This window comes from Phocoena sinus, chromosome 1 (assembly GCF_008692025.1).
Source record: "Phocoena sinus isolate mPhoSin1 chromosome 1, mPhoSin1.pri, whole genome shotgun sequence".
Lineage (NCBI taxonomy): Eukaryota > Metazoa > Chordata > Mammalia > Artiodactyla > Phocoenidae > Phocoena > Phocoena sinus.
The window spans coordinates 156072398-156085805 of NC_045763.1; the positions used below are offsets into that span (position 1 = coordinate 156072398).

The following is a 13408-nucleotide window of genomic DNA, read 5'->3' on the forward strand; positions in this document are numbered from 1 at the left end:
ACCATAATGAGAGCAAAAAGACAAGAGTAGAATTATAGAAAATATTTGCAACTTGATTAGTATCCAAAGTTCTTAGATAATAAGTAAGATAAACAGTTCAATAGAAAAATGAAAAAAGATAGGCACTTCACAAAACAGAAAACACAAAAGGCCAATAAACATGAAAAGCCACTAAACTTTATTAGTAACTTTAAGTTAGAATTTGAATAGATATAATACACCCAATAGACTGATTTTAAAGGTAAGTCTGAGTTTTAGCAAGGCTGTGGAACAATGTGACTACTCATTCACCGCTAATGGTGTAAATCAGCACCAACTCTTGGGAAATATTTTGGCATTCTTGAGTTACAGGACCTTTTATTCAGTCTATATGTAACTTCACCATCTTGAAGTGACAGTGTTACCAATGAGCAGTCCAAAGCTTCTCTGTGTCTTCCTATGTAAGCAACTTATTCTTTCTCTCTGCAAATTTGTAAGATGTTTTCTTTGTCTTGAAGTTTAAAGTCTATGCCTATGTGTATATCTTTTCTCATCAATTCCACAGGAGACTTTCAATCTGAAGTCCTAGGTATTTCTTCCAGCTCAGGGGATTGTTTTGTATTATTATTTGTGTATTAGGTGTCTCTTTGGCATCTGTTTCTTTTTCTAATTCAGGAACCCATACTATTTGCATATTAGGTCTTCTGAATCTGTCCTCCAAATCTCTTATATTTTCCTCTATGTTTTTGTTTCATTTTAGTTTTGCTGTTTCAAAATATTTTCTCTACTGCTAGGCTATTAGTTCAAGTCTCAGACAGATGTTGATTCTCCTTCAGCTCATTAACCAAATTCTTAAATTTTTTTTGCTGTTGTTTTTTGTTTTTGCAGTACGCGGGCCTCTCACTGTTGTGGCCTCTCCCGTTGCGGAGCGCGGGCTCCGGATGCACAGGCTCAGCGGCCATGGCTCATGGGCCCAGCCGCTCCACGGCATGTGGGATCTTCCCGGACTGGGGCACGAACCCGTGTCCCCTGCATTGGCAGGCGGACTCTTAACCACTGTGCCACCAGGGAAACTCCCAAATTCTTAAATTTGAAGATCATGTTGTGTTGGTTTTTGTTTCTGTTTTGAACTCCCTTAAGTACTCTTCAGTTTTGCTCAAGTTATCATACTTCCCAGCAGTTCTAGTTTGTCTGGGATCTGTTCTGCATGTTTTGTCTGTTCTTCTCTCTAGATTCTAGGCCTACTGAACTACATTTCTTTTTCTGCTCACTGGGGTTTGGCTACTAGAAAATTGCAAGATGTGATCATCCCAAAGGGTGGGATGTACAGCCATGGTGTTCTTGAGGGCTGGGGTTTAGCAGTCCGCACAACAGTCCCCTGTCGAGGCACTGGCAATAAGCTTTTCTGTAGCCCATTCTCTTCTCACTCTCCCAATTTCTAAAGTACAGAAGGCTTAGTCCACCTGTTCAGCTACTCCTCTACTTCCTTGGAAGAAAGGGAAACTAGACATAAGCCATGCTACACATTGCCCCCTCCACACACACCTCTGGGGATTTAAGCATATTTGCAGAGGAACCACCATGCTTAAATCCCATCCTAGGAGTCTCCCCCTGAATAAGGGTTCCCAGGCTTTTATTCAGCCCAGGGGGGAACAGGCCCATGATAATTTTCTTTCCCCAAACTCTAAACCCCATCTCTCTGCTTGTCCCCAGAAACTGTTGAGGGCAGGGTTCTTCCTGACATTGAAGCTGGGAGTAGAGTGGAGAAAAGATGAAACAAAACTCTATCTTCCAAGACTCTCAGCTGCATTAAACAAGCAAACAAACAAAACAAAAAATTCTTCAAGTATCACATTCAGTTATTCAGGAAACATTGCTAATGCATTATGAAGTAAAGTAGAGTCCCCATAAGTTTTATGTACTTCTTTTTAATGTCTTCAAACCAGTTTTTTTTTTTTTTTTTTTTTTTTTTTTTTTTTTTTTTTTGCGGTATGCGGGCCTCTCACTGTTGTGGCCTCTCCCGTTGCGGGGCACAGGCTCTGGACGCACAGGCTCAGCGGCCATGGCTCACAGGCCCAGCCACTCCGCGGCATGTGGGATCTTCCCGGACCGGGGCACGAACCCGTGTCCCCTGCATAGGCAGGCGGACTCTCAACCACTGCGCCACCAGGGAAACCCCAAACCAGTTTTTAATGGTTTAAAATGTCATGTCTCTCTTGTACTTATATTCTTAGTTTTCTTTTCTCAAGTCTCAGAAAAATGCTTGTGCAGTTGCCTGATCTCTTCACAAATCACTGCTATACTAGTTTTTCTGGGCAAGGTCCTTTAGTCATGTAATGGGAGGGCAGATTTTAAATTGACTGACCCACTGATAAAACTTCATAGACCACAGAGAAGAAAACAGTATAGTTTTTCATATCTCAGTTTTAAGAGGATAAAATCGTATTGAGTACATTAAAATTTTAGTAAATTTGGAATAAATTTACCCCAAAACCCTTTCTGACAAAACCATAGGTTGATTAGAAATTACTGTTCTAACATTATGAACAAAGCACTATGGGAGTTCAGAGATTTTTATTAACCCCCCCAAATAGTTCAAATTCTAAAACCCCACTTATTTCTTTTTATTTGATCTTCCTTCCTATCCACATTACTTTGTGTGTCTACTCATATAGCCCTATTTGTGAGTCCCTTAAAGCAAAAGACCTTTCTTTGTGAAGCAATTAGCATAATACATGCCCTTAGCATTATGTGAACTGCTGTTTTTCTGGAGCACCAATTCCTAAAGGCCTATCTGCCAATACCTATCTGAGATAAAAAGTTTCACCAATTAGAAATGAAATGAATAAAATAAGAATAATTTTTCATAAACCTAATTTTACTTCAAAAATTATGATTTTATCTTTTTTACTTTTTTGTATTAAAATAGCCTTTCTTTTCATAAAATGATGATAATAGAGTTTTCTCTCTCCTTTCCCCCATGTCCTTTCCTAGCAAAATTAAATGTTAGTAACTCTAAATCAATCTTTTAAAATATTTTTAAAATTTAGTGCTCTATGAATTCAGAAAGTCTGATAACCACCTTCCTAAGTGGTTCAGTTGAAACCAGCTAAACTTATTAAAACCACTGTAGCCAATTCATCCCATCAAGGGGGCCCATGACCCTAAATAAGCTATTACTCAGTATATCAATATCAGATCACTATTTGGATATTGCTGAGATTCCTTCTACTCCCACAATGGTGCAAATGCTAACCAAAGAATCAACTAGTATGTGGGAGTACCACTGGCTCATACTTTTGAATTAATATAGATATGAGATAACAGAGATATTAGATCTACACCTAGAATCATAAAGTTTTTTTTAAAAAAATGGAAGGACTTTTATCCATTAACTAAGGAAAATAAGGCTCCATAAAGTCATACACTTTGCCCAAGGTCTCACTAGAACTAAGACTAGAAACACATTGTCATCATGCCTAGACCAATATTCTCCCCACTTTACCACAGCTGCTTTGCAACCAAGGAAGATCCCTGCTCTGCTCACAAAATAACCAATCTTCAAAAATTGGCCTTTATTCCCATATAAAAATTGAAAATTCTAAAGCTAAGAGCATCTCATGAATAATAACCAATTAGAAAACAGAATAAATGAATACAACAGCAAACAAAAATCTAAGGTACCTAAAATAAATCTAATAACATACAAGATTTTTGTGTGGGGGTGTGGGAAATCTTAAAGGACATAGAAACACCCTGAATAAATGGAGATATACCATATTCAGGGATGGGATATCACAAAGATATCTTTACTACAGTAAAATTAAAAACAAACATTTGCCTTAAAAAACAAAGTAGAAGGACAAGTCACAGACTGAGAAAAGACCACTGCACCCCAGGTAACTGAGAAAAGATTAGGAACCAGAATACCTAAAGAAGCTCCACAAATCCAAAAGAAAAAGAAACAGCCCAACAGAAAAATGGACAAAGGACAGATAAGAAAGCTGGATGGCTCACAAATACATGAAAAAAAAAAAAAGTTCAACTTACTAAATTAGAAAAATGTGATTAATGTAATTAACAAATTTTAAAATTAATTTTAAATGTCCTATTTTAAACCCATCAGACAGTCAAAAATAATTATTTAAAAATCAAGTAAAACAAGGTTTTGGCAAGAATGTGAATAAAGGAGAGCTTTTATTTACTCCTGGTGAAAGTGGAAATGGATGCTACCTTGAAGAGCCACTTGGCAATACCTAGTGAAGTTGATGGTGTGCATATCTTACAACTTGGTAATTCTACACCAGGCACATGCTCAAGAAAATATGGCACCTGTCCATAAAAAAAAGCAGTGAAAAATTGGCAACAACCGGAACACTCATCAGTAGGAGAATGGATAAGTAAATTATAGCATATTCATACAATGCTATAAAGCAGTTAAAAATAAATGAACTAGAGCTCCATGTAATAACTTGTATAAATCTCAAAAATATAATATTAAGTGAAACAAGCAAGTTGAAGCAGAATCCATGCAGTTTGATAACATTTATAAAAAGTTAGAAGCCTGGAAGCAATATCATGTTACGTATATATTGGGTTGGCCAGAAAGATGTTAAGATGCTACGGAAAATCCCAAACGAACTTTTTGGCCTACCCAATATATATGACTAAAACCTGAATATGGGGTGTGTGTGTGTGTGTGTGTGTGTGTGTGTGTGTGTGTGTATAAACTTTCATGACTAAAACCATATTCAGGTTACTTGTTACCTCTGGAGAGTAAAGAAAGAGGAATTATATTAGGGAGGGATAGATGGTGCTTAAGATATGATAAAGCTGAGTGGTGGGTATATCACTGTTTGCTCTATTTTTCTTTATATCTTTAAAATAGCTCAAAATAAAACAGTTAATTGAATTTTTCATGTACTCACTGGATTTCTCTTAAAGGGTAAGGAAGATGATATTTACCTTGCGGTGATATGGGAGCTGCCTGATGTTGTGCCTGTCCTACAAAATGGGAATCGCATTGTGCATCTAAGGATGTCTGCTAAAGATAGGAGTATGGCTATTCCTTTCCCAGATGTGGAGTTGATAGTGGAGAAAAACTTTTCTCAATATGTTGATGTAAGTTTTTTTCTTGATTTGTTTTCCTTTTTATTATGAAAATTTACAAACATATATAAAAGTAGAGAAAATAATACAATGAACTTTTATGTATTATCACTCAGCTTCAAAAATTATCTATGCATGGCCTAACTTATTTCTCATTATTCCTACCACTTTCCCATGACCACTGTCAATGGATGGATTATTCTGAAGCAAATCCCAGACATTGTGTAATTTCATCCCTAAATATTTCAGTATGTATCTCTAAATGGTAATGACTCAAAAACAAAACAAAACAATGGTACCATTATTTTCTAAAATAATTTACAAGAGGTCTTTAATATAATCACATCACATTTTTCAGTTTTCCCAGATTTTATCATACATTTGTATTTCTTACAGTTTGTTTCAGCCAGAATCTAATCAAGGCCCATTTGTTGCATTTGGATGATGTCTCTTCAGTCTTTTTTAATATATAATTATCTTTCCATATCTCTTTTTTTCCCCTTGCAAATTACTTCTTGAAGATACTGGACAATGGGTACTTGGTTTCTCATTTTCCAGATTTTGCTGATTGCACCCTTGTGGTGAATTTTAAAAGTTTTTCTTTACTTCCTTTAACCTGGTAGTTATATCTGGTGCATGTAGCTTTGATTAAAAAAAAAAAATAAGACTCTATAGTACATGGAGGTCACGACAGTACATGATGCCATGTACTTCCATCAAAATTCATATAATACTGGTTCTCTTTTTTTGGATCAGCCATTGATGACCACTACCTAGGTTTATTATTTCATTCAGAGTTGCCGTCTTAACATTTTGATTCATTTATTAGCTGGAATGTGTCTTTAAAGAAAAACTGTTATCACCGGTTTGCAGGGCAGAAATAGAGACACAGATGTAGAGAACAAACGTATGGACACCAAAGGAGAAAAGTGTTGGGGGATGGTGGTGGTGGGATGAATTGGGAGATTGAGATTGACATATATACACTAATATGTGTAAAATGGATAATTAATAAGAACCTGCTGTATAAAAAAATAAAATTCAAAAAAGAAAAAAGAAAAACTATTATTAACTATTTGGTTACACTGAGGTACAGTTCAGATAGGAAATCAAAGTAACTGATTGATTCTTTCCTTACATTCATCAGTTTTCAAAATAAGAAATTGGGTTCCTTAGCATCCTCCAAAAAAGTGGTCAATGGATTTTATTTGTTTAGTGGTCATTATCAAATCATAAATTTAAATATTCTTGATTTGTTTCAGTCTATTGCATTATTAATTAATTCTCAAATCATCCCATCTCAAGCTAGTTGGACAATTTTCAGGCTTTTGAGTTCTTTTAACATGACTCTAGTAGTTCTGGATAGCTTCCAGGTGTGACAAGTTTCCAGGCTTATTTTGTTAATTTCTTGTTCCAGATCTACAATCCACCATTTTACCAAGAAATCCTAATTCTTTTAGTGAGATTAATCATTAAAATAGTATTAAGAAACTACAAAATGAGTTTTAGAGATGCTTATTGTCACTAGATTGATCCTTGATTTTAGAACTTTTCAATGGACAGAGCTAGGAAAAAAATTTAAGAGAAAATACATCTTTAGCTTGTACTGATATTTCCATTCAGATTTAAAATAACATGGCATTACTGATTTTATTTTTATCTTTTTCTCTCACAGAAAATCTCTGTTTCTAATGACATTAACATAATTACTTACTTGCTTTATCCTATTATTTATATAATTATATAATATATAGGATTTTATGTCATATTATATTGTATTATAGTACATTATATTATAGTATGTTAGATTATAGTTTTGGAAAAAAAATAACTAGAAATATGATGGCTGAAACAATTATCTTATTTTCTTTGTAGTTTCTGTCCTTAGAGTACATATCTCTTGGAATATGCAATCAAATTACTATGTTTTAAAATTACTTGAAATAATTTCTCGTGCCACCAACTCTATACACAACAAAGTTTATTGCATTTTTAATGTATTGCTTTTTAAAAATTTAATTTTGTCTAATTATTATGCAAAACATTTGAATAGATTTTAAATCAGATCTTCAAAACAAGATTTATTCTAACTTCCATTCCTGTCCCTTCTATTCTTTTCCTAATCTATAGTTAATCTTTTGTTTTTAAGTTTTTGATTTATGCTTCCAATGTTGTTTTTTAAAAATATAATCTAATACTTATCCTTATGTGTATCCCCTCACCCCTTCTTAAGCAAGTTTTAAGATACTGTACATATTCTTATATTCCTTGCTTATTTTATTTAATAATATATTCTGGAGATCATTATAAACAGTACATAGAAATGTTCATCTTTTTAAAAGATGTGTATTTTAAGGTAAAATACACAAAACATAAAATTTACCATATTAACCATTTTTAGTTATAGAGTTCAGTGGTATTAAGTACATTCGTACTGTGTGCAACTCTCATCACCCAGAGAACTCTTTTCATCTTGCAAAACCAAAACTCTATACCCATTAAACAATAACCCCATTCCCTCCTCCTCCAGCCCCTGACATCCACCATTCTACATTCTGTCTCTATGACTCTGACTACCCTAGGTACCACATATAAGTGGAATTATACCATATTTGTCCTTTTGTGACTGGTTTGTTTCACTTAGTATAATGTCTTCAAGGTTCATTTATGTTGGAGCATATGTCAGAATGTTCTCCCTTTTTAAGCCTAAATAATATTCCATTGTATGTATATACCACATATTATTTAACAATTCACCCATTGGTGGACATTTAGGTTGCTTCCACATTTTGGCTACTGCAGGTATGAACATAGTTGTACAGATATTTCATCTTTCTTTTTGAAAGCTCTATGTTATTTCAGTTAGTTGGATGTACCATAGTTTGTTCAACTAGTCCCCTATGAGTTAACATTTGGGTAGTTTCCAATTTTTTTCCAATTATAAATAATGCTGTAACAAATAGCCTTATGCATACGTCATTTCAAATTTTTGAATCTAATCTTTAAAATAGATTCCTAGAAGAGATATTGCTGCATCACAAAGTAAATGCCAAATTCTCCCCTACGTCAGTTACACAATTTTATATTCCCACTAACAACGTATGAGAGTGCCTACTTCCCCACAGCTTCACCAAGAGTGTACCGTGCCAAACTTTTAGATTTGTTCAAATATCATAGGTGGAAATAGTAACTTGGTATGTTTTTTCTATTGTAATGAATAAGTGGAGCATATTTTTATGTATATGCCTCACTTTTCTATTCTTTGTCTATTTTTCTATCTAGATTGCTCTTTTCTAATGTTTTAAAAAGCTCTTTATATATTAGGAATATAAGAATACACACACACGTGTATAAATAATTAGGAATATGCATTAGGAATATTAGTCCTTTGTGATAGAAGTTCCAAATATTATTTCCCAGTTTCTTATTTATGTTTTCATTTTGTGTATGGTCATTTTTGCCATGGCAATTCTAACTTCTGTGCAGCTGGGTGTAGATGAGGTTCAACAGTTTATCAGAAACTACTCTTGGATATAATCACAAATATTCTTCAGGCTCCACTCAGGGAATCCAATAGTATTTCACGTTCTCATTTATCTAAAAATAGCTAGGTGCTAGATGTTTTAACTTCTCCAAGATTTTGATAAAAAGGGTAAGTTTGGGGTCATATCAAGAGGTCACAAAATTGTTGTTCACTTTTTCTGGCTAATTATTATTTCAACATTTTTACATTATATAATTTTAACTAGATTTCCCAATGTCAGTTAATAATATTTCAGCTTTTTGTTTTTACAGTTTTTTTTTTTAAGCTTCTTATCTTGCTCTGGTGACATCACTTGGTTAATTTTTTTCTTGCTGCTCTAATTGTTGCTTTAAAAATCTAAATAAGGAAAATATATCATCAGACTATTTTTTTTACAGGATATTCTCTGAATTTCAAAATTGTAAGCAGACTGAAAGGAGCCAATCTTGTATTCCACACAGATAAAAAGAAGTGTTCCCTGACAAGTTTTTAGCAATAGATCCTCAGAGTTACAGAACCAGAGCCCTTAACCTGGGATCCTTGGATAATTTGTTCATAGGTGGACTTCCAGGGATCTAAAAAGCCTCTGCTTTTATATAGTTTTGTATAAGTTATATACAAAACTTGTATAAGTTATATACAAAACTTCTCTTCTGAAGAGGGCATGGTTCATAAGTTTTTCTTTCTCAACATTTTATTATGAAAAATTTCAAAAATATAGAACAGGGCTTCCCTGATGGCACAGTGGTTGGGAGTCCGCCTGTCGATGCAGGCGACACGGGTTCATGTCCCGGTCTGGGAGGATCCCACATGCTGCGGAGCGCCTGGGCCCGTGAGCCATGGCCACTGAGCCTGCGCTCCACAACAGGGAGAGGCCACAATGGTGAGAGGCCTGCATACCGCAAAAAAAAAAAAAAAAAAAAAAAAAAAAAAATATATATATATATATATATATATAGAACAGTTGACAGTGTTACCCTCCACTTAAAATTTACTCTTAACATTTTGCAATATTTGCCTCATTGCCGATATATTCATGTATCCATCCTCAATTCACCCTTCAATCCACCTTATTTTAAAAATGTATTTCAAAGTAAGATGAAGAGATCAGTACATATCACCCCTAAACACTTCAGTATATGTATCTTTAACTAGAGTTCACTCTTTGTTTATGGTGTTGTGTTTTTAGTGAAATTTACAAACAATAAATGCACAGAATTTAAGTATGCTATTCAATGAATTTGAATAAGAATATACACATCCAAACCCTTATCAAGACAAAAAAAAAAAACACTTTGATGCCCCTGCCCATCAATACTTGCCCCTCACTGAAAAACAACTACTGTTCTAATATTTTTCACCATAGATTTGTTTCTCCTTGTTCTAGAATGTCATGTAAGTGAAATCATACAGTATATATTTAAAGTTTATTTAATTTAATATGTTTTTTAGATTTGTCTATGTCACTGTATATATCAATAGCACTTTTTATTGAACACCTACTATGTGTTGAGTGCTATTCTCAGCCTTAGGAATGCAAAGTTTAATGAGGTATGGTACATGCACTACTGCATTATAGGATTGTAGCAGAGAACTTGGAAGATTGAGCCAGGGTGCAGGGGTGAAAGAAGAGGAGGTTTCTGATGAAGATAGTTGCTGAATTCGTTCTTTAAGAACAATCAAGAGTTAGCTTGGCCCAGAAAGGGAGTTTCTAAGGGGAGGTGAGAAGACAAAGTGAACCCCAAGGGGAGGAATAACATGGAAAAAATGTCACAGTGCTTGCTTGGCAGCACATATACTAAAATTGGAATGATACAGAGAAGATTAGAATGGCCCCTGCAGAAGGATGACATGCAAATTCATAAAGTGTTCCATATTTTTCACAGAATACACATTCTTTTCAAGTGCACATGGAACATTCTCTAGGACTGACCACATACTAGGGCACAAAACAAGCCTCAACAAAGTTAAGAGTATAGAAGTTATCTTAAACATCTTCTCTGACCACAACAGCATGAAACAAGAAATTAACAACAGAAAAAGAAATGAGAAGAAAGCAATTACATGGAGGCTAAACAAAATGCTACTAAAAAACCAATGGGTCAATGATGAAATCAAAGAGGAAATTAAAAAATACATTGAGACAAATAACAATGAAAACTCAACCATACAAATCTATGGGATGCAGCAAAAAGAGTTATTAGAGGGAAGTTCAGAGTAATACAGGCCTTCCTCAAAAAAACAAGAAAAATCTAAAACCACCTAACCTACCATTTAAAAGAATTAGATAAAGAAGAACAAATAAAACCTAAAGTCAGCAAAAGGAAGGAAATAATAAAGATCAGAAAGGAAATAAATAAAATAGAGATTAAAAAAACAACCTAAAAAGTCTATAGAACCAAGAACTGGTTCTTTGAAAGGATAAACAAGATTGACAAACTTCTGGCCAGACTCACCAAGAAAAAAAGAGAAAGAACACAGATATACAAAATAAATATAAAAAACCATAAGGGAATACTACAAATAATTGTATGTCAACAAATTCAACAACCTAGAAGAAAAGGACAATTTTCTAGAAGCATACAGTCCACCAAAACTGAATCAAGAATAAATAGATAGGGACTTCCCTGGTGGCTCAGTTGTTAAGAATCCACCTGCCAATGCAGGGGACATCAGTTCAATCCCTGGTCCAGGAAGATCCCACATGCCATGGAGCAACTAAGCCTGTGTACCATGACTACTGAGACCATGTGCTGCAACTACTGAAACCCATATGCTCTAGGGCCCATGTGCCACAACTACTGAAGCCCATATGCCTAGAGTCCATGCTCCACAACAAGAGAAGCCACCATAGTGAGAAGCCCATGCACCACAATGAAGAGTAGCCCTCACTCACCGCAACTAGAGAAAACCCACATGCAGCAATGAAGACCCAATGCAGCCAAAAAATAAATAAAATTTTTAAAAAAGAATAAATAGATAATTTGAACAGACTGATCCCTGCAACTGAAATAGAATCTGTAATTTTAAAATTCACTACAAACAAAAGTCCAGGACCAGATGGCTTCACAGGTGAATTCTACCAAACATACAAAGGAGAACATATACTAATCCTTCTCAAATTCTTCCAAAAAAATTGAAGAGGAGGGAACACTCCCAAGGACGTTCTATGAAGCCACCATCACCCTGATACCAAAATCAGACAAAGACACCACCAAAAAAGAAAATTACAGGTTAATATCTTTGATGAATATAGATGCAAATATTCTCAACAAAATATTAGCAAACTGAATCCAACAACACATAAAAAAGATCATACACCACAACCAAGTGGAATTCATCCCAAGTTCACAAGGATGGTTCAACATACACAATTCAATCAATGTAATACACTACATCAACAAAATAAAAGACAAAAACCACATGATCATCTCAATAGATGCAGAAAAAAGCCTTTGACAAAATTCAACATCTATTCATGATTAAAACTCTTACCAAAGTGGGTATAGAGGGAACATATCTCAAAATAGTGAAAGCTATTTATGACAAACCCACAGCCAATATAATACTCAACGGTGAAAAGTTGAAAGCCTTCCCACTAAAATCTGGAACAAGACAAGGATGCCCACTCTCACCACTGCTCTTCAGTATAGTATTGGAAGTCCTAGCCACAGCAATCATACAAGAAAAAAAAATGTATCCAAATTGGAAGGAAAAAGGTACAACTGTCAATATATGTAGATGATAAGGATACAAGATTAACATACAGAAATCAGTTGCATTTCTTTACACCAACAATGAAATATTAAAAAGGGAATGGGCTTTACGGAGGGGGGACCTTGAAGATGGCGGAAGAGTAAGACGCGGAGATCGCCTTCCTCCCCACGGATACACCAGAAATACATCCACACGTGGAACAACTCCTACAGAACTCCTACTGAAGGCTGGCAGAAGACCTCAGACCTCCCAAAAGGCAAGAAACTCCCCACGTAACTGGGTAGGGCAAAAGAAAAAACAGAGACAAAAGAATAAGGACGGCACCTACACCAGTGGGAGGGAGCTGTGAAGGAGGAAAAGTTTCCACACACTAGGAAGCCCCTCCGCGGGCGGAGACTGCGGGAGGCAGAGGGGGGAGTTTCGGGACCGCGGAGTAGTGCACAGCGACGGGTGCGGAGGGCAAAGCGGGGAGATTCCTGCACAGACGATCGGTGCTGACCGGCACTCACCAGCCCGAGTGGCTTGTCTGCTCACCCGCCGGGGCGGGCGGGGCTGCGAGCTGAGGCTCGGGTTTTGGTTTTGGACGGAGCGCAGGGAGAGGACTGGGGTTGGCGGCTTGAACATAGCCTGAAGGCGTTAGTGCACCACGACTAGCCGGGAGGGAGTTCGGGGAAAAGCCTGCACCGGCCGAAGAGGCAAGAGACTTTTTCTTCCCTCTTTGTTTCCTGGTGCGCGAGGAGAGGGGTTTAAGAGCGCTGCTTAAAGGAACTCCAGAGACGGGCGCGAGCCGCGGCTGAAAGCGCAAACCCCAGATACGGGCGCGAGCCGCGGCTGAAAGCGCAAACCCCAGAGACGGGCGCGAGCCGCGGCTAAAACCGCGGACCCCAGAGACGGGCGGGAGACGCTAAGGCTGCTGCTGCCGCCACCAAGGGGCCTGTGTGCGAGCACAGGTCACTCTCCACACCCCTCTTCCGCGGAGCCTGTGCAGCCCGCCACTGCCAGGTTCCCGGGATCCAGGGACAACTTCCCCGGGAGTACGCACGGCGGGTCTCAGGCTGGTGCAACATCACGCCGGCCTCT

The 13408-nt window shown here is 36.6% G+C and overlaps 1 protein-coding gene and 1 non-coding gene across 3 annotated transcripts in view; both read left to right on the top strand.

Moving 5' to 3' along the window:
* WDR64 (WD repeat domain 64) overlaps window positions 1-13408 on the top strand; it is a 170243-nt gene that overhangs the window by 90992 nt on the left and 65843 nt on the right. For both annotated transcript variants that reach the window (XM_032644152.1, XM_032644145.1), the window contains one exon: window positions 4924-5100. In XM_032644152.1, coding sequence (XP_032500043.1) covers window positions 4924-5100 — 177 coding nt within the window. The remainder of the gene's footprint in view (window positions 1-4923; window positions 5101-13408) is intronic.
* On the top strand, window positions 10387-10492 carry LOC116745136. Its single transcript, XR_004347285.1, has one exon. It is a non-coding gene; the product is annotated as a U6 spliceosomal RNA (small nuclear RNA).